The 24,614-nt window shown below is 46.2% G+C and overlaps 2 protein-coding genes across 2 annotated transcripts in view; both read right to left on the bottom strand.

Moving 5' to 3' along the window:
* nox5 (NADPH oxidase, EF-hand calcium binding domain 5) overlaps positions 1–11,377 on the bottom strand; it is a 138,910-nt gene extending 127,533 nt beyond the window's left edge. The window contains exon 1 of the mRNA XM_072470482.1: positions 11,202–11,377. Coding sequence (XP_072326583.1) covers positions 11,202–11,215 — 14 coding nt within the window. The 5' untranslated portion in view covers positions 11,216–11,377. The remainder of the gene's footprint in view (positions 1–11,201) is intronic.
* An 11,812-nt stretch (positions 11,378–23,189) lies between these two features.
* The window catches only part of LOC140387148 (uncharacterized), an 82,779-nt gene continuing 81,354 nt past the window's right edge, over positions 23,190–24,614 (bottom strand). Inside the window, exon 5 of the mRNA XM_072470155.1 lies at positions 23,190–24,490. Coding sequence (XP_072326256.1) covers positions 23,484–24,490 — 1,007 coding nt within the window. The 3' untranslated portion in view covers positions 23,190–23,483. The remainder of the gene's footprint in view (positions 24,491–24,614) is intronic.

Below are 24,614 nucleotides of genomic sequence, written 5' to 3'. Positions count from 1 at the left end.
GTGCTCAGCCTGGCTGCTGATATCTTGGCTGGAGCTCTCTTTGGCTTGATATCAGTTTTAAACTGCAGTCAAGGAAAGAGGAAATCTACGCTGCAGGGATGGGAGCAGTTTTATTGGAAGTCAGTGACGAGCACCATTGCTTTTCCACTGACCATGAAATCCAGCCTCTCACTATATTGTTGGTTCTCAGGTACAGCATTGGTTGGGGACAATATATTCACAAAGTTTCTGAGCCAAGGAAGAAAACATCAGGTAGCATTCTTGCTTGTGATTGCTCCCCAGCGATTAACCCACAAAAAATGTTCCCAAGTTGATATCTGAGTTGGTCCCATGACTCACAGAGAAGTGAAACTGCACAAAAATAGCCCTTTGATTTGTGCACAGTCAGGACCCTAACCTTCAGGTTGCTTACCATTTTAACACAAGACCCTGCTCCCATGCCCACATGTTTGTCCTTGGCCTGCTGCAATGTTCCAGTGAAGCTCAACGCAAACTGGAAGAACAGAATCTCATCTTCTGGTTCGGCACACCTTCCGGTCTCAACATCAAATTCAACAACTTCAGCTGATTAGCTCCACCCCACCTCGACCCCTTTGTTTTCATTCCATTTCATTGTAACTGTCTTTTACCTTTTATTTCTTTCTTGTCTTTATTTCTATATTTCCTCCGCCCACTCTTTCCCCCTATATTATTCCCCCTTTCTTTACCTTTCCCTTCCCCCTTCTTCTCTCCCACCCATGCCCCCCCCCTCACCCCACATCTACATCAGCTTATCCTCTGATCTTAGTTTCTCTGCTTTTTGGCTTTCACATCTTTTATTCTCTCTGGGGACTACCATTAACACTCTTTCCCCATGGTTTCTGTGGCTGTGACTCGTCTTTCAGTCCCTTACCCTACAGTATAAATATCTCCCACTTTCTCTGCCTTTTAGCTTTGACAAAGGGTCATCTGGACTCAACACGTTAGCTCTTTTTTCTCCTTACAGATGCTGCCAGAGCTGCTGAGATTTCCCAGCAATTTCTCTTTTAGTTTCAGATTCCAGCATCCACAATAATTTGCCTTCTCCAATGAAACCTGCATTTCCCAAGTGTGTCGGGGTGTAATGAAAGTCATTATTAGTCCGCAAGGGAGAGAGCTGACTGGTGGTGATTTAATCTGACACCTCAGGTGAGGGGCAAGGCTGAGAGAGCTGATAAAGCAGAGCCTTCATGAATAACGTCAGCCGGTACAGGAATTGAACCCGCGCTGCTGGCCTCTCTCAGCATCACAAACCATCCAGCTAACTGAGCTAACCAGCCCCTGAATGGGGCGGGGGGAGAATCACGTGTGCGTGCTGTTTATCTAAATCTCCGGTTCCGCTTGTGCTCTCGATTCTCTCACTGGAGATCCGTCTCATCCCAGTTGAAACTTGCTGCTCTTACTCAGTTGCTGCCTTCCTGAGTTAATGTCAGAAACAAGGAGCAGATTAAATGAGCTTTCTCTCCCAGTTGACTTGTTAGTCGGGATTGAGTAGCTAATTAGAAACAGAAATAAATCACACCGTAGCCATTAAACCCCAGCTATTTGCTCTTCCTTACGCGATGGTTAAATTATTAACTACATTTTCTCGGTGACGGCATGAAAGGAATAATGTTTTGGTTTGAGAGTCTCCTGTCACAACATTTCGGCACACTACACACGCCGAGACCTGCGATTTCCCACCTGGGGAGCTCTCAGGGTTCAACGAGGCAGTAAGCATGGTAGCACAGTGGTTAGCACCGTTGCCTCACAGCTCCAGGATCCCAGGTCCAATTCTCGGCTTGGGTCACTGTCTGTGCGGAGTCTGCACCTTCTCCTCGTGTCTGCGTGGGTTTCCTCCGGGTGCTCCGGTTTCCTCCCACAAGTCCCGAATGACGTGCTGATAGGTAATTTGGACATTCTGAATTCTCCCTCTGTGTGCCTGGACATGCGCCGGAGTGTGTCGACTAGGGGATTTTCATAGTAAATTCATTGCAGTGTTAATGTAAGCCTACTTGTGACAATAAAGATTATTATATTAGAAGCTGGAGGGGTTTTAAGAAGAGCGTGCGGGGCCAAGATCAGCAAAACCATGTAAGGGATGTGTCAGTGGAGAAACAAACTTTGCCAGATTTGAGTGGAGTGGAACTTTGAGGACCAGGATGAGATTGTTTTCAGCCTATCCCCCCAACCAGGCAAGTGGGGTATTGTGCACATCGGACAGCAGCAGTCCCATTTGCATCGCGCATTTAACATCAGGCACTTCACTGTCATGAGGAAGGGCAGAACCAGGAGAAAAGCTGGCGAAGTGGCAATAGAGTAGGTTGAAGTGGCAGATTTGAAGGGGGATTCGGGGAGAAGCAGGAACAGATTCAGGGCGGGTTTCTGAATACTGAGTCAGGAGGTTGAAAGCTCCGGCAATTAAATGGGGCCGGGGGGGGGGGGGGGAGGGAGCAGCTGCAAACGACAGTGAAAAGAGCAGAGAGCTTGAAGAGCTGGAGGAGAATGCGGCGGGTTGGGGGGGGCGCGCTGAGGACATGGGCATTCATCAATAAGAATCAGTATTTTTTAATGCAACGTTTGGAAAGGACAGGGGACCAATGAAGTTCTTTACAAGTGTTCTACAAATATGGACACTAGACTTATTCAAACTAGGCCCATTAGGATTTCTGATTAACCTTCAGAGCTAAGTGTTTCCTGCAGGCATTATTTGAAAATTGACAGGTGCATAAAATGAACTTCAGAAAGGAGAATTGAAGCAAGAATACCTTGAAAGTAATAGTAAGAAGTCTTACAACATCAGGTTAAAGTCCAACAGGTTTGTTTCAAATCACTAGCTTTCGGAGCACTGCTCCTTCCTCACCTGAGTTTAACCTGGTGTTGTAAGACTTCTTACTGTGCTCACCCCAGTCCAACGCCGGCATCTCCACATCTTGAAAGTAATAAGCACGTATTGCATGACCAAGCCAGGTGTGAATTTATTTGGCCTCTACATGGATGTAAGCCACATATAAACGACATGCACCGGTTATCATCAACCAGTTTATTTAGAAAAGGATCATGGAAGGAAGAGTGGTGCAACGAATGAATGGCTTCCCCACTGAGCAGTGTGCATTAGTTATTTCAGTTTGCACTGCCAATATTGTCGGTCTTCTTTTTGAGCATATCAGAACTATTTGGAACTGAAGGTTTAGCCTCTGTGTGACTGCAATTAGAAGGAAGAGACAGCAGCATGGGGTAGAGATTCTGCATCGCGCCTGTTTATCACTTCACAGAGCAAGTGGAAAGCAGGCGAGTTCAGACCATGTGCCGAAAGTCCTTCAGTTCTTCCGGGTGAATCATTGCACAAGCCTGGAAAACTGCTTTAGACAGCCCAATTCATCTCCTTCTTCTCCCAACGGCAGGCCCAACCCACAGTGCCATGATCTCCACCAAAGGTAGGGCAAGGAGGCAGGATCCGAGGCCATGCCAGCCAGAACTGGGATCGAAACCTGTGCTATGGGCACCAGCCTGATACACACCGGCTGTCCCTTCAACTGGCCCCCCAAGAAGTCAGAGTTGGTGTGGCAACATACACCTTTCCGTGCGTGTTGTAGTCTGGAGATATGAACAGTGATGTGGCACAGTGGTTAGCATTTCTCCTTCACAGCGCCAGGGTACCAGGGTTGAAATCTGGTCTAGGTCACTGTCTGTGCGGAGTCTGCACGTTCTCCCCATGTCTGTTTCCTTCGGGTGCTCTGGTTTCCTCCCACAGTCCAAAGATGTGCGGGTTAGGTGGATTTGCAATGATAAATTGCCCCTTACTGTCCAAAAGGTTAGGTGGGGTTACTGGGTTATGGGAACAGGGTGGAGGTATGGGCTTAAGTAGGGTGGTCTTTCCAAGGGCCGGTGCAGACTCGATAAGCCGAATGGCCTCCTTCTGCCCTGTAAATTCTGTGATTCTATGAATTATCTCCTTCTGCACTGTAGGAATTCTATTGTAGTTGCCCCAATTTCATTCCATCACATGGCTGACCAGGGATCTCTCCCACTCTTACCGCCTGCCAGTGGCATGCGTTGGAAAGATTTACAGATTGATACTTGGCCTGTTTGGCCCCACTTTGAATGCTGTTATGATCCCCTAGGCTAGTAGACAGTCAAATCCATTCCAGCCCCACTTGACCCAGAGTCGCAACACAATTGAAATTAGTAAATATTTCTTAGAAAAACGCCTTTGTAAGGGTCTTTGACCCTTAGCTGCCCAATAACTACAGTCACTAGGTTTGTAACTTTAAACACAATTAAGATTATTAATAACAGTAAATTAAGTATGTAGCGAATACAACAGGTTAACTCTTATCTAGTTCCTAACCCCCACTTAAACTCACCCCACCCTCTACACACACACAAGACAGACAAACACAGAGGGGAGAAGAGGGGTGTAAAATAATAAATAATGTAAAAAGACAAGAGTCTTTGTTTCTGATGGTTGTTTCTAGTACACCTTCTTTCAAGGCTTTCATTTTAAGATTTTGATTTCCGGTCTGCAATGGTTTTTACTGTAGATTAATTCAGGTATCTGGAGCTTCAGAAATATAGCAGCTATTCTGGAGGAAACATGAGGGAGAGAGAAAGAGAAAGAGAGAGAAAGAGAGAGAGAGCAGGTCCATCCCTCTGAGTATTCAGGGCTCCAACTGCCTTTGCTCTGGATCTCTGAAAATCGTCCCACTCAGGCAGAACCCAATTACTGCCTGTTGCCGGGCAGAAAATGGCCTGTTGGCCAATTCTTTGGCCACAGGCCAACCCATCGAACTGAGTCCCACCAATCTCTCGGTAGAAAGTCTGAGTTCTGCTGTCCAAAGCTAGCGCTGTGTACTAAATTGTAACTTTGAGTTCTTCATTTCCCCTGCTCGACTTAAAGTTATATGTCCATTGAGCATCCATGGATCAGAATGATAACAGCAAAAATAAAGAAGCAAGATAAAAGGGAATCAACAGGAAGGGTCCTTACAATGCACCTTCCTTGATCATCAAGTCCTAGGATGGGACTAAAGCCCAGGGCTTCTGTCTCAGAGGCAGGGATGCTACCCACTGCACCACAAGAACCCCTAGGCAGCTCAATTCTGGGAAAAGGAACACCTATCATGCCCGATGTGATTGAAATTCCAAACTGTCAGCCAAATACTTATTCAGTTTCTTCCTCTTGATTTTCTGTCAGAGAAATTCAGAAATTGCCAGTTGAATCCATAATTTACAACATTGGTAAAAGGCTCTGTTAAACAATAGGGTCTTAGCACATCTTAAAGCTCTACTGTGCAACTACTACGTACTGTACACAAGCAGTGAGCTAGGAGCAGTCTTTGCCTGTCATGATGTGACAATAAGCACAGTCCTTAAGTAATAAACCCACATTGCTTCAAATACCAGTTAAACATAGAAACAAAAGATACATTTCAGACGCAGACACGGGGAGAACGTGCAGGCTCCGCACAGACAGTGACCCCAGCCGGGAATCGAACCTGGGACCCTGGCGCTGTGAAGCATGGATTTTCTCTGGGGTGCTCCGGTTTCCTTCCACAAGTCCTGAAAGATGTGCTGTTAGGTAATGTAGACATCATGGGCGAGATTCGCTCAGCCCGTGGCCGGGCCGGAGAATCCCCACGACCGGGCCACGCCGCCCCGACGCCGGCACGCGATTCTCTGCAGAGTGGAGAATCGGCGCCATTGGTGCCGCCGTGTTTGGCACGGCGCCAGTTGCGGGCCGCTCTGCACGGCCGTCCTGCCGATTCTCGGGCAGGGATGGGCCGAGCGGCCGTCGTGGAAACGCTGAGTCCTGCCGGCGCCGTCCACACTGAGCCGGCGGGAACTCAGCGTGGACGGGTTGGGTGACGGCCTGTGGGGCGGTGGGGGGGGTGGGGTGGGCACCAACCCCAGGGAGGTCCACCGATGCGGCCTGGCCCACGATCGGGGCCCACCGATCGGCCCCTGTAGCCCTGCGCCATGTTGCGTCGGGGCCGGCGCATTGAAAGAGGCCACTGTGCTTGTGCGCGTTGACCCTGGCGCCACTGCGCATGCATGGATCCCGCGGCGCCCAGTTTGCACCGGGATCGGCAACTGGAGCGGCGCCAACCGCTCCAGCACCATTCTGACCCCCTGTAGGGGCCAGAATTAGTCCTGGCAGGGCAGCACGGTGGCACAGTGGATAGCACTGCTGCCTCACGGCGCCGAGGTCCCAGGTTCGATCCCGGCTCTGGGTCACTGTCCCTGCGGAGTTTGCGCATCCTCCCCGTGTTTGCGTAGGTTTCACCCCCACAACCCAAAGATGAGAGAATCCAGCCCTCTGAATTCGCCCTCCGAAAAGGCACCGGAGTGTGGCGACTGGGGGATTTTAATAGTAATGGTTAATAGTAATGGTTAAAAGATGGTCACGACTGGGAGTTAAATATCCAAGGGTATCAGACTATACGAAAGGATAGAATGGACGGTAAGGGCGGTGGTGTAGCTTTGTTGTTTAAGGATGACATCCGGGCAATAGTAAGGGATGATATTGGTGCTATGGAGGACAAGGTTGAATCAATTTGGGTGGAAATCAGGAATAGTAAGGCAAAACGGTCACTGATAGGAGTAGTCTATAGGCCACCAAATAGTAACAGGATGGTAGGGCAGGCAATAAGCAAAGAAATAACGGATGCATGTAGAAATGGTACAGCGGTTATCATTGGAGATTTTGATCTGCATATCGATTAGTTTAACCAGGTTGGTAAAGGCAGCCTTGAGGAGGAGTTTATAGAATGTGCCCGGGATAATTTCCTGGAACAGTATGTAATTGAACCTACAAGGGAACAAGCGGTCCTAGATCTGGTCCTGTATAATGAGGCAGGATTGATTAATGATCTCATAGTTCGGGATCCTCTTGGAAGGAGCGACCACAATATGGTGGAATTTAAAATACAATTGGAGGATGACAAGGTAAAATCAAACACTAGTGTTTTGTGCTTAAACAAAGGCGATTACAATGGGATGAGAGAAGAACTAGCTAAGGTAGACTGGGAGAAAAGACCTCATGGTGAAGCAGTTGAGGAACAGTGGAGAACCTTCCGAGCGATCTTTCACAGTGTTCAGAAAAGGTTCATGCCGACAAAAAAGAAAGACTGTAGAAAGGGGAAAAATCGACTTTGGATATCTAAGGAGGTGAGGGAGAGTGTCAAATTGAAGGAAAAAAATACAAAGTGGCAAAAATTAGTCGGAGACTAGAGGACTGGGAAGTCTTTAGGGGACAACAGAAAGCTACTAAAAAAGCTGTAAAGAAGAGTAAGGTAGACTATGAAAGTAAACTGGCTCAGAACATAAAAGCAGATAGTAAAAGCTTCTACAAATATATAAGACAAAAAAGAGTGGCTAAGGTAAATATTGGTCCTTTGGAAGATGAGAAGGGAGATTTAATAATAGGAGACGGGGAAATGGCTGAGGAGCTGAACAGGTTTTTTGGGTCAGTGATCACAGTGGAGGACACAAATAACATGCCAGTGACTGATGGAAATAAAGATATGATAGGTGAGGACCTTGAGATGATTGTAATCACTAAGGAGGCAGTATTGGGCAAGCTAATGGGGCTAAAGGTAGACAAGTCTCCTGGCCCTGATGGGATGCATCCCAGAGTGTTAAAAGAGATGGCTAGGGAAATTGTAAACGCACTAGTGATAATTTATCAAAATTCACTAGACTCTGGGGTGGTCCCAGAGGATTGGAAAGTAGCAAACGTGACACCACTGTTTAAAAAAGGAGGTTGGCAGAAAGCGGGTAATTATAGGCCGGTAAGCTTAACTTCGGTTGTAGGTAAAATGCTGGAATCTATCATTAAGGAGGAAATAGCGGGGCACCTGGAGGGAAATTGTCCCATTGGGCAGACGCAGCATGGGTTCACAAAGGGTAGGTCGTGTCTGACTAATTTGGTAGAATTTTTTGAGGACGTTACCAGTGCAGTAGATAACAGGGAGCCAATGGATGTGGTATATCTGGATTTCCAGAAGTTTTTGACAAGGTGCCACACAAAAGGTTGCTGCATAAACTAAAGATGCATGGCATTGAGGGTAAAGTGGTAGCATGGGTAGAGGATTGGTTAATTAACAGAAAGCAGAGAGTGGGGATAAATGGGTGTTTCTCTGGTTGGCAACCTGTAACTAGTGGGGTCCCTCAAGGATCAGTGTTGGGCTCGCAGTTGTTCACAATTTACATAGACGATTTGGAGTTGGGGACCAAGGGCAATGTGTCAAAGTTTGCAGACGACACGAAGATGAGTGGTAAAGCAAAAGGTGCAGAGGATACCGGAAGTCTGCAGAAGGATTTGGATAGGTTAGGTGAATGGGCTAGGGTCTGGCAGATGGAATTCAATGTTGCCAAGTGTGAGGCTATCCATTTTGGGAGGAATAACAGCAGAATGGATTATTATTTAAACGGTAAGATGTTAAAACATGCTGCTGTGCAGAGGGACCTGGGTGTGCTGATGCACGAGTCGCAAAATGTTGGTGTGCAGGTGCAACAGGTGATTAAGAAGGCTAATCGAGTTTTGTCTTTCGTTGCTAGAGGGATGGCGTTCAAGACTAGGGAGGTTATGCTGCAATTGTATAGGGTGTTGGTGAGGCCGCATCTGGAGTATTGTGTTCAGTTTTGGTCTCCTTATCTGAGAAAGGACATATTGGCACTGGAGGGAGTGCAGAGGAGATTCACTAGGTTGATCCCAGAGTTGAGGGGATTAGATTATGACGAGAGGTTGAGTAGACTGGGACTGTACTCATTGGAGTTTAGAAGGATGCGGGGGGGATCTTATTGAAACATATAAAATTATGAAGGGAATAGATAGGATAGATGCGGGCAGGTTGTTTCCACTGGTCGGGGAAAGCAGAACTAGGGGGCATAACCTCAAAATAAGGGGAAGTAGATTTAGGACGGAGTGTAGGAGGAACTTCTTCACCCAAAGGGTTGTGAATCTCTGGAATTCCTTGCCCAGTGAAGCAGTTGAGGCTCCTTCTTTAAACGTTTTTAAGAAAAAGATAGATACCTTTCTAAAGAATAAAGGGATTCGGGGATATGGGGCGAAATTCTCCCCCAACGGCGGGATGCCCGCCGACTGGCGCCAAAGCCGGCGCAAATCAGACGGGCATCGCGCCGGCAAAAAGGTGCGGAAGTCTCCGCATCTTTGGCGGCCTAGCCCCAACATTGAGGGGCTAGGCCGACGCCGGAGGGATTTCCGCCCCGCCAGCTGGCGGAAATGGCGTTTGTTGCCCCGCCAGCTGGCGCGGAAATGCGGCGCATGCGCGGGAGCGTCAGCGGCCGCTGTCAGTTTCCCAGCGCATACGCGGGAGCGTCAGCGGCCGCTGTCAGTTTCCCGCGCATGCGCAGTGGGGAGAGTCACTTCCGCCTCCGCCATGGTGGAGGCCGTGGCGGAGGCGGAAGGGAAAGAGTGCCCCCACGGCACAGGCCCGCCCGCGGATCGGTGGGCCCCGATCGCGGGCCAGGCCACCGTGGGGGCACCCCCCGGGGTCAGATCGCCCCGCGCCCCCCCCCAGGACCCCGGAGCCCGCCCACGCCGCCTGGTCCCGCCGGTAAATACCAGGTTTGATTTATGCCGGCGGGACAGGCAATTCCTGGGCGGGACTTCGGCCCATCCGGGCCGGAGAATCCAGCGGGGGGTCCCGCCAACCGGCGCGGCCGGATTCCCGCCCCCGCCCAATCTCCGGGAGCGGAGACTTCGGCGGGGGCGGGATTCACGGCGGCCAACGGCCATTCTCCGACCCGGCGGGGGGTCGGAGAATGACGCCCATGGTGTACGGGCCGAAGAGTGGAGCTGAGTCCACAAAGATCAGCCATGATCTCATTAAATGGCGGAGCAGGCTCGAGGGGCCAGATGGCCTACTCCTGTTCCTAGTTCTTATGTTCTTATAGTAATGCCATTGAAATGTTAATGCAAGCCTACTTGTGACAATAATAAAGACTATTATAATAAAATGCACAGCCTGTTACAATTTATTTAGCCAGGTAGTGAAGGATAGACCTGTGACCAAGTCTTTATACACTTTATGCAAGCATTATTATTTACAGAGACAGATCCTGCAATCCAAGTTTCAAACTTCTGCTATGTATAGCACAGGTGAGTCTCCAATTAATGTCACCGCCTGAGTACAATTAAACACCCTGTACAAGTAACACCCAACCACTCTTAATAACCTTTAATGAAATTGAGTAGAAAAGGATCTATTTGTTCATTAGTACAACTGATATTTGTTGGAAGTGAATGGAAAGAGAAAAGTCTGCACAATGGAAGTAAATAAGAAGTGACTTGTTTGGCTGGAATTCAGTGCAAACAAATGAATGTTAGTCATTGGATTAAATAGTTTGAGACTGAAACCAGGAAAATCTGGTGCTCAAACCATGAATTAATTTATCTCAAGCAGCGTGCTTTTGAGATGATATGGTGAGCTGCGAAGGGGGAAACTTGGTTTAGCTTCCCTCTGTAGACCGATATCCAGTTCCTGCTACTGGATCATAGATGTCTCATCAGACCAAGATCAGATGTATCTTCTCACCCCTCCTGCGCCTTAATAACCAGCTTGGCCAACACCCTGTCGCATTTCTGCAATGAAGAATAATAAATTGGGTGAGGAACCAGAGGGTTTTCAGCATTTGTGGGACTGTACCCCAACATGGGAGCTTTCAAAGTGGGTAGAGGACAGAATTGGTTTCGCCTCAAACGTCCGACCATACAAACCAAACACTTGCAATAAAACATCTAAACCGCATACACCATGAAGATAACACAGCAATCTTTTATTGTCACAAGTATGCTTACATTAACACTGCAATGAAGTTACTGTGAAAATCCCCTTGTCGCCATATTGCGGTGCCTGTTCGAGTACACTGAGGGAGAATTCGGAATGTCCAAATTACCTAACAGCACGTTTTTCGGGACTGGAGGGAGGAAACCAGAGCACCCGGAGGAAACCCACGCAGACATGGGGAGAACGTGCAGACTCCACATAGACAGTGGTCCAAGCCGGGAATCGAACCTGGGACCCTGGCGCTGTGAAGCAACAGTGCTAACCATTGTGCTACCGTGCTGCCCTAACAACATATAACAACAATGCATCTGATTGGATCTTTATATTTTGAATGCATAGTTGGATCACTTTAAAAATAACCGTAAAATAATGCAGTGAGCAGATCCTTACCTGTCTTTGTTCATAACTGTGTCTGAGAAGCTACTGCTACTGTCCAAAGCATCTTGCCACAATTCAGTCTTAAGCTATTTCTTTCCCTCGATTTTCTTTTCCCTTTTTGTGTACAATGGATTTATTTGAGTATGGAATATCTTTGCTCACTTGTCTTTCTGGCGGTGCGGAAGGTTTTCAAGTTATGCTCTCATTCTGATTTGTGATGGTTATGTGCGCTCATCCGTAGATTAAAGGATTTTGAATGATTCATCAGGGAGCATGTGCGGTTGACAACCTATTCCCAGTTACACCTATCAAGTGGCTTCACTTTCAGATGACACTAAGATGCAGTTTTCAGGAGCACAATTGTTTCCACACATGAATCTGAATATTAATGAAGTTTCAATTCCAATACTTCTGCTCATGAAAACAATTAGGGCATTTGTTGTTTCCACAAAGCCTAATTTACAAGATATACAATCTAATTGCAAAGAAAACGAAGTCACCAAAGAACCGATGAATTGTTTCCAGGATACAAATTCAAGTAACTCTGTTATTTCCAGAACTTTAAGAAAGATCTTTAATTTTCTCGTTTGCTTTCCCAAAGATTTCTGATTCATTGGGACCAGATGGTGCTGACAATGTATTCTCAATTACATCTTTCAAGTGGTTATTGAGGAACTTGCATTTATATAACACCTTCCACACTCTTAAGATGTTCCGCGGCGCGTTGCAGCCAATGAAGTATTTTCTTGGCATTAACGCAGCTGTAATGCAGAAAAATAGCAGCCAATTCGCATAGAAGAAGCTCCCTCAAATAAGAACTGCGGATGTTGGAAGTCAGAAATTTAAAAAAAAGAAAATGCTTAGAATATTCAGCAGGTCAAGCAGCATCTGTGGAGTTAACATTTGTGGTCTGCGACCTTTCATCAGAACTGGACAAAACCGTGAAGAGGGAGGCGCTAAACGCGAGATGGAGTAATGATCATGATTATGGGCAGCACAATAGCACAGTGGTTGGCACTGTTGATTCACAGCGCCAGGGTCCCAGGTTCGATTCCCGGCATGGATCACTGTCTTGTGCGGAGTCTGCACGCTCTCCCTGTCTCTGCGAGGGTTTCCTCCGGCTGCTCCGGTTTCCTCCCTCAAGTCCCAAAAGACATACTGTTAGGTAATTTGGACATTCTGAATTCTCCCTCAGTGTACCCTAACAGGCGCCAGAGTGTGGCGACTAGGGGCTTTTCACTTCATTGCAGTGTTAATGAAAGCCTAATTGTGACACTAATAAAGATTATTATTATTGGTGGAGGTAAATAATCGTAAAATCTGGACATTACTGCAGGAGTAATGGGGAGGCGGTGGAATCATGGTATTTTCAAGAAAATATGGAAGCAAAAGCCTTATGGTGACCCTGAATCGATTGTCCATAAAACACATCACTAATGTCCTTTCGGAAAGGAAATCTGCCATCTTTACCTGGTCAGGCCTACATGTAACTCCAGATCCACAGCAATGTGTTTGACCCTCTGAAGTGGCCGAACAAGCCATTCAGTTCAAGGAGCAATTAGGGATGGGGAAGAAATGCAGCCCCAGCCAGCGACACCCTCATTTCATGGAATAATTTTCAAGAAACCTCCTCAAGGCCAGAGGTCTCAGCCCAACTATTTTTCCTTGATTTGTTAATGTCTGTTAATAAGGGATTGTTTTGAACCTCTGTCATAAGGGACTGCTTACTGATAATTCTACAGGTTTTCGCAAAGATAATGAAACCATTCATGTCAATTTACAGCAAGACTTGGTGCTGTGTATTTAAGCAATACATCCCTGTTGGTGGAACATCACGTGATCTGTAGTGACGTCAGCAGAGTGCCTCTGTGCGCTTTGGCTTCTCCTCTTAGACTTGCATGAGCAACAAGTAGCATTGGTCAGTGGCTATCTTCAACCAAAAAAAGACAACACTGTTTCTCCCTGCCCTTTAAACCATCAATGTTAATGTACTATTAATCACGGCGCACATCAATTACCTTGATAAAGGGAATGCTAGTTAAACATGTGACATTGATTATCCTATAAATAAAGACAGCTGGAATGCCCTGTGGTGAGAGCTCCATGTGGCTTAGTAGAAGGTCTCACAATAAACCTAAAAGACCAGACGTCTTCTACTGTAGCCCCTGGTTGTGAGTAACAATGGTAGCAGAGGGGCTGATTTAGCACAGGGCTAAAGAGCTGGCTTTGAAAGCAGACCAAGGCAGGCCAGCAGCACGGTTCAATTCCCGTAACTGCCTCCCCGAACGGGCGCCGGAATGTGGCGACTAGGGGCTTTTCACAGTAACTTCATTTGAAGCCTACTTGTGACAATAAGCAATTTTCATTTCATTTTTTTCATTTCAGAGGATGAACTTTAAACTTGGTGATTGACTGCTGTATCGGAAGCCTTTTGTCGCAATCCTGTGAGGAAAACCAGTCGCTGACAATTTAAGTTACAGAAATGGTGGAAGGGCGGTGTCAAATTGCAAATGTTGACTATCCACCATTTGTTTCTGACTCTGAGCCATATCAGAAATGGACAGCTGAAGTTAAAACGTGGACCTGGGTTCATCCCCACCCCAAACGAAGCAAGGTGAAGGATTAGCATTATCGTTACCATACAAAAGTAAGATGAGAAGTGGGGTGGCATGGTAGCACAGTGGTTAGCACAGTTGCTTCACAGCACCAGGGACCCAGGTTCGATTCCCGGCTTGGGTCACTGTCTGTGCGGAGTCTGCACGTTCTCCCCGTGTCTGCGTGGGTTTCCTCCGGGTGCTCCGGTTTCCTCCCACAGTCCCGAAAGACGTGCTTGTTAGATGAATTGGACATTCTGAATTGTCCCTCTGTGTACCCGAACAGGCGCGGAGTGTGGTGACTAGGGGATTTTCACAGTAACTTCATTGCAATGTTAATGTAAGCCTACTTGTGACAATAATAAAGATTATTATTATTGTATTTCAGAGTGGAAAGTGGTAATCTGGATCAAGAAGAGGAATTGGACTTTCTCCCAAAATGTTTGGATGAGATTTACACAAAGGGCAAGTTATTGGAAGCAAAATTTAATAGATTTTAGGAAATCAGAGGATCAATTCATTGGAGAATAGATTTTGATAAATGTTCTAAAAGACCACAGAGATTTGAAATATGGAATCCATATTGGTGTTTAAATACTGGACTGTGCCCGCATTTCCCATGATGATGGTCTTTTGGTATTAACAGGGATTCAATTCCAGGGGAAAGAATCTCTCTTTGATCAAATGGCTATAGTCCTAAATGAAATTAGCCACTCTCTTAGCACATGCAAATTAAAATGCAGTATACCAAAGGACAGAGGATTCAATGGAGGCGCAATTCAAGATCGACTAAACATTAGATGGAAATTCCAAAACAGAGATGGGGTTAATGAGAGGAGGCTGGAAAGGGGTCATAACCATAGCCAATTTGTAAGTTGAGATAAAAAAACATATCTGGGATGGTAACCGTAGGCGTTTAAACACAAGAAATGTACAGGCTTGGTTAATCCGTAATTCCAGTGTGATCCCGGTATCAGAATGTGATGAACTATCCACAGCGAAGGAATTATGGTTTTCATAATAATAATCGCTTATTGTCACAAGTAGGCTTCAGTGAATTTACTGTGAAAAGCCCCTAGTCGCCACATTCCGGCGCCTGTTCGGGGAGGCTGTTACGGGAATTGAACCCGCGCTGCTGCCTTGTTCTGCATTTATAAACCAGCTGTTTAGCCCACTGTGCTAAACCAGCCCCTTGAAGTAACCCATGAGACAGATTTATCCAAGACTTAAAATGATGATTGTGACTGCCGTGAGTGAATTGTATTGGGCACAAAGAGTTTGACTCCAGTAATGAGCATTTTGATGGTCAATTCCATCAACTATGACATTTTGGGCAGTAGTTGCATTTTCTACAGTGTGTGGTGTGGACCGGTTTAACTGCTACCTGGGGCCTCTTGCGGAGACAGACCAGAGGAAGGTCAAGGAGTACGAAAGCGACGCCTGCTTCAAGTTCGGAGATAACAATAAATTAACATCCTGAGAACGGGTATTCCTCCTTTATAAGATCTCAGGGATCAATTTGTTGATCAGTACTGATGTGGTTACCAGCTAGATACACTATTGTTAAGTCGATCTATGATGAAGAAGGCTCGGAAGATGCTCAATATGAAGAATGATCGAGTTTTAGTGTTTGAAAAATATGTAGATCTACATTTCAGTGGATCGTGCCATTACTGCTGACCACTAAGGAAGCCAGAGATTTAACATATAGAACATAGAACATAGAAAATACAGCACAGAACAGGCCCTTCGGCCCACGATGTTGTGCCGAACCTTTGTCCTAGATTAATCATAGATTATCATTGAATTTACAGTGCAGAAGGAGGCCATTCGGCCCCCTGAGTCTGCACCGGCTCTTGGAAAGAGCACCCCACCCAAACCCAACCCCGCCACCCAACACCAAGGGCAATTTTGGACACTAAGGGCAATTTATCATGGCCAATCCACCTACCCTGCACATCTTTGGACTGTGGGAGGAAACCGGAGCACCCGGAGGAAACCCACGCAGACACGGGGAGGACGTGCAGACTCCGCACAGACAGTGACCCAAGCCGGAATCAAACCTGGGACCCTGGAGCTGTGAAGCAATTGTGCTATCCACAATGCTACCGTGCTGCCCTTAAGAACAAATAAATCGACACTATATCATTTTACCGTAATCCATGTACCTATCCAATAGCTGCTTGAAGGTCCCTAATGTTTCCGACTCAACTACTTCCACAGGCAGTGCATTCCATGCCCCCACTACTCTCTGGGTAAAGAACCTACCTCTGATATCCCTCCTATATCTTCCACCTTTCACCTTAAATTTATGTCCCCTTGTAATGGTTTGTTCCACCCAGGGAAAAAGTTACTGACTGTCTACTCTATCTATTCCCCTGATCATCTTATAAACCTCTATCAAGTCGCCCCTCATCCTTCTCCGTTCTAATGAGAAAAGGCCTAGCACCCTCAACCTTTCCTCGTAAGACCTACTCTCCATTCCAGGTAACATCCTGGTAAATCTTCTTTGCACCTTTTCCAAAGCTTCCACATCCTTCCTAAAATGAGGTGACCAGAACTGTACACAGTACTCCAAATGTGGCCTTACCAAAGTTTTGTACAGCTGCATCATCACCTCACGGCTCTTAAATTCAATCCCTCTGTTAATGAACGCGAGCACACCATAGGCCTTCTTCACAGCTCTATCCACTTGAGTGGCAACTTTCAAAGATGTATGAACATAGACCCCAAGATCTCTCTGCTCCTCCACATTGCCAAGAACTCTACCGTTAACCCTGTATTCCGCATTCATATTTGTCCTTCCAAAATGGACAACCTCACACTTTTCAGGGTTAAACTCCATCTGCCACTTCTCAGCCCTGCTCTGCATCCTATCTATGTCTCTTTGCAGCCGACAACAGCCCTCCTTACTATCCACAACTCCACCAATCTTCGTATCGTCTGCAAATTTACTGACCCACCCTTCAACTCCCTCATCCAAGTCATTAATGAAAATCACAAACAGCAGAGGACCCTGAACTGATCCCTGCGGTACGCCACTGGTAACTGGGATCCAGGCTGAATATTTGCCATCCACCACCACTCTCGGACTTCTATCGGTTAGCCAGTTCGTTATCCAACTGGCCAAATTTCCCACTATCCCATGGCGCCTTACTTTCTGCAGAAGCCTACCATGGGGAACCTTATCAAATGCCTTACTAAAATCCATGTACACTACATCCACTGCTTTACCTTCATCCACATGCTTGGTCACCTCCTCAAAGAATTCAATAAGATTTGTAAGGCAAGACCTACCCCTCACAAATCCGTGCTGACCATCCCTAATCAAGCAGTGCCTTTCCAGATGCTCAGAAATCCTATCCTTCAGTACCCTTTCCATTACTTTGCCTACCACCGAAGTAAGACTAACTGGCCTGTAATTCCCAGGGTTATCCCTAGTCCCTTTTTTGAACAGGGGCACGACATTCGCCACTCTCCAATCCCCTGGTACCACCCCTGTTGACAGTGAGGACGAAAAGATCATTGCCAACGGCTCTGCAATTTCATCTCTTGCTTCCCACAGAATCCTTGGATATATCCCGTCAGGCCCGGGGGACTTGTCTATCCTCAAGTTTTTCAAAATGCCCAACACATCTTCCTTCCTAACAAGTATTTCCTCGAGCTTACCAGTCTGTTTCACACTGTCCTCTCCAACAATATCGCCCCTCTCATTTGTAAATGCAGAAGAAAAGTACTCGTTCAAGACCTCTCCTATCTCTTCAGACTCAATACACAATCTCCCGCTACTGTCCTTGATCGGACCTACCCTCGCTCTAGTCATTCTCATATTTCTCACATATGTGTAAAAGGCCTTGGGGTTTTCCTTGATCCTACCCGCCAAAGATTGTTCATGCCCTCTCTTAGCTCCTCTAATCCCTTTCTTCAGTTCCCTCCTGGCTATCTTGTATCCCTCCAATGCCCTGTCTGAACCTTGTTTCCTCAGCCTTACATAAGTCTCCTTTTTCCTCTTAACAAGACATTCAACCTCTCTTGTCAACCATGGTTCCCTCACTCGACCATCTCTTCCCTGCCTGACAGGGACATACATATCAAGGACACGTAGTACCTGTTCCTTGAACAAGTTCCACATTTCACTTGTGTCCTTCCATGACAGCCTATGTTCCCAACTTATGCACTTCAATTCTTGTCTGACAACATCGTATTTACCCTTCCCCCAATTGTAAACCTTGCCCTGTTGCACGCACCTATCCCTCTCCATTACTAAAGCGAAAGTCACAGAATTGTGGTCACTATCTCCAAAATGCTCCCCCACTAACAAATCTATCACTTGCCCTGGTTCATTACCAAGTACTAAATCCAATATTACCCCTCCTCTGGTCGGACAATCTACATACTGTGTTAGAAAAGCTTCCTGGACACACTGCACAAACACCACCCCATCCAAACTATTTGATCGAAAGAGTTTCCACTCAATATTTGGGAAGTTAAAGTCACCCATGACTACTACCCTGTGACTTCTGCACCTTTCCAAAATCTGTTTCCCAATCTGTTCCTCCACATCTCTGCTACTATTGGGGGGCCTATAGAAAACTCCTAACAAGGTGACTGCTCCTTTCCTATTTCTGACTTCAACCCATACTACCTCATTAGGGTGATACTCCTCGAACTGCCTTTCTGCAGCTGTTATACTATCTCTAATTAACAATGCCACGCCCCCACCTCTTTTACCACCCCCCCTAATCTTATTGAAACATCTATAACCAGGGACCTCCAACAACCATTTCTGCCCCTCTTCTATCCAAGTTTCCGTAATGGCCACCACATCGTAGTCCCAAGTACCGATCCATGCCTTAAGTTCACCCACCTTATTCCTGATGCTTCTTGCGTTGAAGTATACACACTTCAACCCATCTCCGTGCCTGCAAGTACTCTCCTTTGTCAGTGTTCCCTTCCCCACTGCCTCATTACACGCTTTGGCGTCCTGAATATCGGCTACCTTAGTTGCTGGACAACAAATCCGGTTCCCATTCCCCAGCCAAATTAGTTTAAACCCTCCCGAAGAGTACTAGAAAACCTCCCTCCCAGGATATTGGTGCCCCTCTGGTTCAGATGCAACCCGTCCTGCTTGTACAGGTCCCACCTTCCCCAGAATGCGCTCCAATTATCCAAATACCTGAAGCCCTCCCTCCTACACCATTCCTGCAGCCACGTGTTCAACTGCACTCTCGCCCTATTCCTAGCCTCGCTATCATGTGGCACCGGCAACAAACCAGAGATGACAACTCTGTCTGTCCTGGCTTTTAACTTCCAGCCTAACTCCCTAAACTTGTTTATTACCTCCACACCCCTTTTCCTACCTATGTCGTTGGTACCAATGTGCACCATGACTTCTGGCTGCTCGCCCTCCCCCTTAAGGATCCTGAAGACACGATCCGAGACATCCCTGACCCTGGCACCCGGGAGGCAACATACCTTCCGGGAGTCTTGCTCGCGACCACAGAATCTCCTATCTATTCCCCTATCCATTGAATCTCCTACTATTGCTTTTCTATTCTCCCCCCTTCCCTTCTGAGCCCCAGAGCCAGACTCAGTGCCAGAGACCTGGCCGCTAGGGCCTTCCCTCGGTAGGTCACCCCCCCCAACAGCATCCAAAACGGTATACTTGTTTTGAAGGGGAATGGCCACGAGGGATCCCTGCACTGTCTGCCTGTTTTTTTTTTTTCCCCCTGACGGTCACCCAGCTATTCTTGTCCCGTACCTTGGGTGTGGTTACCTCCCTGTAACTCTTCTCAATCACCCCCTCTGCCTCCCGGATGATCCGAAGTTCATCCATCTTCAGCTCCAGTTCCCTAACACGGTCTTTGAGGAGCTGAAGTTGGGTGCACTTCCCGCAGGTACAGTCAGCGGGGACACCGGTGGTATCCCTCACCACCCACATCCTACAGGAGGAGCATGCAACTGGCCTAGCCTCCATCCCCTCTTACCTGACAGAATATAGCTGCCCTGTGGACTAACTAGATCTCCGCCCTCCGACTCTGCTCCCAGTCAGCTACACTTTCTGTAAACTCCTGGCTCTCTTCTCACTCTTTGCGGAAATGTCGGAAACAAAATGAAAGGAGCACCTTACTCCCTCCTCACCTAACTCCCTCGGTCACCAAACTCTTACTATAGCACTCAAAAAGCACCAAATTCAGCACTCAGTGCAAAAAACTTTCTCATCAAAAAATTCATGGGGCTGAATTCTCTGTTTAGGAGACCAAGTCCCCACGCCGGCATGAAAATCGGGGATTCTCCGCCTCCTTGCCGAATGCGATTTTGGTGTCGGGGAGCGGAGAATCCAGCCCATGAAGTTTGTTAGCCACTGAGAATAAGCATTTGGTAGAAAAAAAAAAGATAATTTGGAAATTATCATAGAATCATAGAATTTACAGTGCAGAAGGAGGCCATTCGGCCCATCGAGTCTGCACTGGCCCTTGGAAAGAGCACCCTACCTAAACCCACAATTCCACCCGATCTCTGTAACCCGGTAATCCTACCTAACCTTTTTTTGATCACTAAGAACAATTTAGCGTGTCCAATCCACCTAACCCTACCCAAGCCCATGCCTCCACCCTATACCCACACCTCCACCTTATCCCCGTAACCCCACCTAACCTTTTTTGGATTGTAAGGGCAATTCAGCATAACTAATCCACCTAACCTGCACATCTTTGGACTGTGGGAGGAAACCGGAACACCCGGAGGAAACCCACGCAGACACAGGGAGAACGTGCAGACTCCGCAAAGACAGTGACCCAAGCCGGGAATCGAACCTGAGACCCTGGAGCTGTGAAGCAACTGTGCTAACCACTGTGCTACCCTCCCGCCCGTCTTAAGGGGTTCAAGGATAGTCGATATATTTTGGAACAAGGGATACGTTCACATAAACTGTCGGTGTTTAGTGGTTCACATTCTTAATTGTCTTTCAGTGTATTTTTCCTTTCTTTAATTTAATAAATAGTCTTTAACAATTGTTACACGATTGGGCTGTTTATCCTCATTAGGATTTCACTTGACTCCTCACATATTTCCAAAATCAAAACTATACACCCCCCCCATGAACCAGTGTTCCAAGTTGGGATACCCTCGAAGATAACATAAGTGTGCTTCATGGCAATAAGAGCAGAGAACCAACCGGCAAATTTCTCAACTAGCACATCAAGGAAAAGAGCTAATTTGCGTGCTCCATTTCAAAGGTGAATTTTAACACAGGACAGAACCCATTAACGTGTGTAAGGAAATTCTTACATGCAGCTATGGATTCAAACGTAGAAAATGTATCATCTGTGTCTTCGGAAGGATACACCCTAATGTATCCTCATACATTAGGATGAGGTTGGAGGGTCGGAGTCGGAGGTTAAGCGCCATTCCATCAACGACAGGTCTCTCATTGAAACCGACAACAAAGTTTGCGAGACCTGTGCCTAGAGGGGATTCCATGGCTACCATTTATTTGGGCATTCACGGTCATGGCTAAGACAGAACTCAACTGCATGAATTTCTTGAGTTCAAAAATCAGATGAATACAGATTCCGACAATGGCAGCATGAATAGATTGCTGTGAGGCAGTGCAAATGTCTATGGCTTCCTTGAGCAGTGTATTGGTGACCAGGCCAGTGATGTCGAGTGAGCACACGGACACAGCATTGCCTTCAATATGCAAGTCCTGTGTGGCGCTGGATTCTCCGTCGGCGGGATCCTCCATTTAGCCGGCAGCGCACTCACGCACGCGGATTTCCCGACGGTGCGGGGAGTGCCCCTGATGGGAAACCCCACATTGGCCGGCTGTCGGGATGGAGAATCCCACTGCCAGTGGGGGTGCGCCACACCAAAAAGCGGGTGCGACGGAGCGGAAAATCCTGCCCATGGCCTTTGCAAAGGTGAAGGAATCTTTCACCATGTGCGTGGAAAAACTTGCTCAAAACCGGTTGAAGCAACCTGCCCTACCATTTGTCCAATTCATGTTTTGAGAATCAGTCAGAGATAAGCTAGGGTGTAAAGGGACACCACATTACATCACATTGACATCAGGGCTCAAGTTGCGTTTAAAGTGTAATTTGAAAAACAATCGCTGAAAAAATATTCCATGATATCTTTGGGGCAGCATGGTAGCACAAGTGGATAGCACTGTTGCTTCACAGCGCCAGGGTCCCAGGTTCGATTCCCAGCTTGGGTCTCTGTCTGTGCGGAGTCTGCACGTTCTCCCCGTGTCTGCGTGGGTTTCCTCTGGGTGCTCCGGTTTCCTCCCACAGTCCAAAGATGTGCAGGTTAGGTGGATTGGCTGTGCTAAATTGCCCTTAGAGTCCAAAACGGTTAGCAGGGGTTATTGGGGTACGGGGATAGGGTGGAAGTGAGGGCTTAAGTGGATCGATGCAGACTCGATGGGCCAAATGGCCTCATTCTGCACTGTATGTTCTATGTTCTAAGTAGCAAGTTGCTTGGTTAATAGAGCAGAAAATGAGTTTGGCACCCAAAATAAGCATTTTTAATCAGTGTCACTCCATCACCTGTGATTAACATGGTTTAAAATGAAAATGACAGAAAATCGTTTTCAGGACTATTACTGACTATAAATACTGACTATTTTCCAGTCACTACTTTCCAGCCACATTTGCACAATAGTCAGTTTCTCAGTAAATTAAAAATCGTTACATTCAAAAGCTTTCATAGAATCATAGAATTTACAGTACAGAAGGAGGCCATTCAGCCATTGAATCTGCACTGGCCCATGGAAAGAGAACCTTACTCAAGCCCATGCCTCCACCTTATCCCAGTAACCCCACCTACCCTTTTTTGGACACTATGGGCAATTTAGCATAGCCAATCCACTTAACCTGCACATCTTTGGACTGTGGACCGAAACCGGAGCACCCGGAGGAAACCCCCGCAGACACTGCACAGAAAGTGACCCAAGCTGGGAATTGAACCTTGGACCTTGGAGCTGTGAAGCAACAACGCTAACCACTGCGCTACGGTGTCGCATACAGCATGCCAATTGGTGCCCTTGCGCCTAATTTTTAAAGTCTCCTTAAAAACCCACAATTCATCCCGGGGCACGGGCAGTTTTTGTTTTGAGCAAGGCTGGCTCCTAATGCAATGTTTTGTTTTCAGAAAACAGATCAAAATATAGCGCAAATTTGATTGGTGTTGCACATTAATTTGCACCAGAAATTTTGTGGATCTCCTTGTGTTTGTGATCTCCAACCATGTGGAAACTCTACCCATCACGTCTCGGAGAAGGGCAGCCCGGTTGTCAATTGAGAATCCTCCCTGCAGGAGGGCAAGTTTGTATAATCATGCAATCCTCTCTCTCTTTTCCTTTACAATTTATTTTTAAGAAGCACAAGACAAGACTGATGTCCATGTCAGATTTTTAATGTTTCAGCTGAAATGTCTATTATAATTTAGTTGTTCAGATAAGATAGAAAACATCTTTAAAAGTGCTATTCTTTGGTCCTGGCCTCCGAGAAGAATGAGCACATAATTAATTGTGTGCAAATACTATACCAATTTTAAAAAATACTTTTAAATTATTGTCACTTTCAAGTGCTGCTTATCTGCTTTTATTTAAGTAAATATTGCAGCAGCTGATTATAATTTTGCTTCAATTGTTCAGTTTGATGTACTCTCTCTATGTTTGTTTATATCTTAATGTTGATCATATTGATGGCCTCTGCTGTATAAATTCTGCATCTGACAGGGGCCCTGCAAAATCCCTTAAAGCCTCCAGTTTAAAATCTATGAAGGAGTTTTTCCCTTTCAGCCATGGGATCTGTTCCAGCTGAGTGACCACTTTAATTGACTGATTCACAAGGTATTCAACCAATTCATGTCCCTTCTCCTTCTCATGAGTCTTCAGGAATATCTTCAGATCGGAAAGATTTTCCTCCAGCTTGTAAAACATTTGCACAAAGTGATTAATTTGGACAAATTCTTCCCACGTGGAATTTTTCTTGTTTAATTTATGTCTGATGGAAGAAGATTTATCTGGTTCAGCATGGTTGGCCCTGTGCGCCACTTTCCCCAACAGTCGACCATTCAGATTCTGAAGAGCATGGTTGCTAACATTGAGGATCCTCAACAAGATACTCTCACTAATCTGAAGGTCCTCCTTTTTGTCCATTGTGAGCACTTTTGGTATTGCAACTATCACTTTGCTCAGCTTTGCAAGAAGTTTTGAAAACTTTTGTTCATATCCATACAAATAGCTTGTATTTATCATTTCAACTCTCTCGTTAACCAAGGAAACGTTTTGCAAATACTGATTAATCCCCTTTGTTATCTGGGCAGTCAATAATTTGGTTCCAGATTCTTCCACACTGGCATTACCTTTAGAAACACCTTCCATCAAAACATGTTTTGCAAGGGTCATGTCTGTATCCGCATCTTTGATGGATGACTTTGTGATGATATCTTCATTCTTCGTCATTATCAACGAGTTTGCTTCAAGGTATATCTTCTCCAACATGCTGTTGATTTCAGAAAGCCCATCCTGATCAACAAGATTTCTTTCGATATCCTCTTCTTTCTCGGTGACAACAGTTCCCACACCAATGTTTGACTGCTCCATGGGAGGGTTCTTTAATAATCTGATCAAAGTCTTCAAAATCCTTGGAGGAAGTTTTATTGATTTGCTTTTATTCTGTGAGTTATATAACATTCGGTCTAGCAGAGACATAAATGTTTAAAATCTTAATAAGCACACATGTAAACAAAGAAAAATAATTACATGAATATTTTCAACAAAGTCACAGACTGTTTCATTGATATCGAAGAACAAAGAAAAGTA

This window comes from Scyliorhinus torazame, chromosome 12, assembly GCF_047496885.1.
Source record: "Scyliorhinus torazame isolate Kashiwa2021f chromosome 12, sScyTor2.1, whole genome shotgun sequence".
Taxonomy (NCBI): Eukaryota; Metazoa; Chordata; class Chondrichthyes; order Carcharhiniformes; family Scyliorhinidae; genus Scyliorhinus; species Scyliorhinus torazame.
The sequence above is the reverse complement of the archived record's forward strand: the minus strand, read 5'-3'. Positions and strand labels throughout refer to the sequence as shown.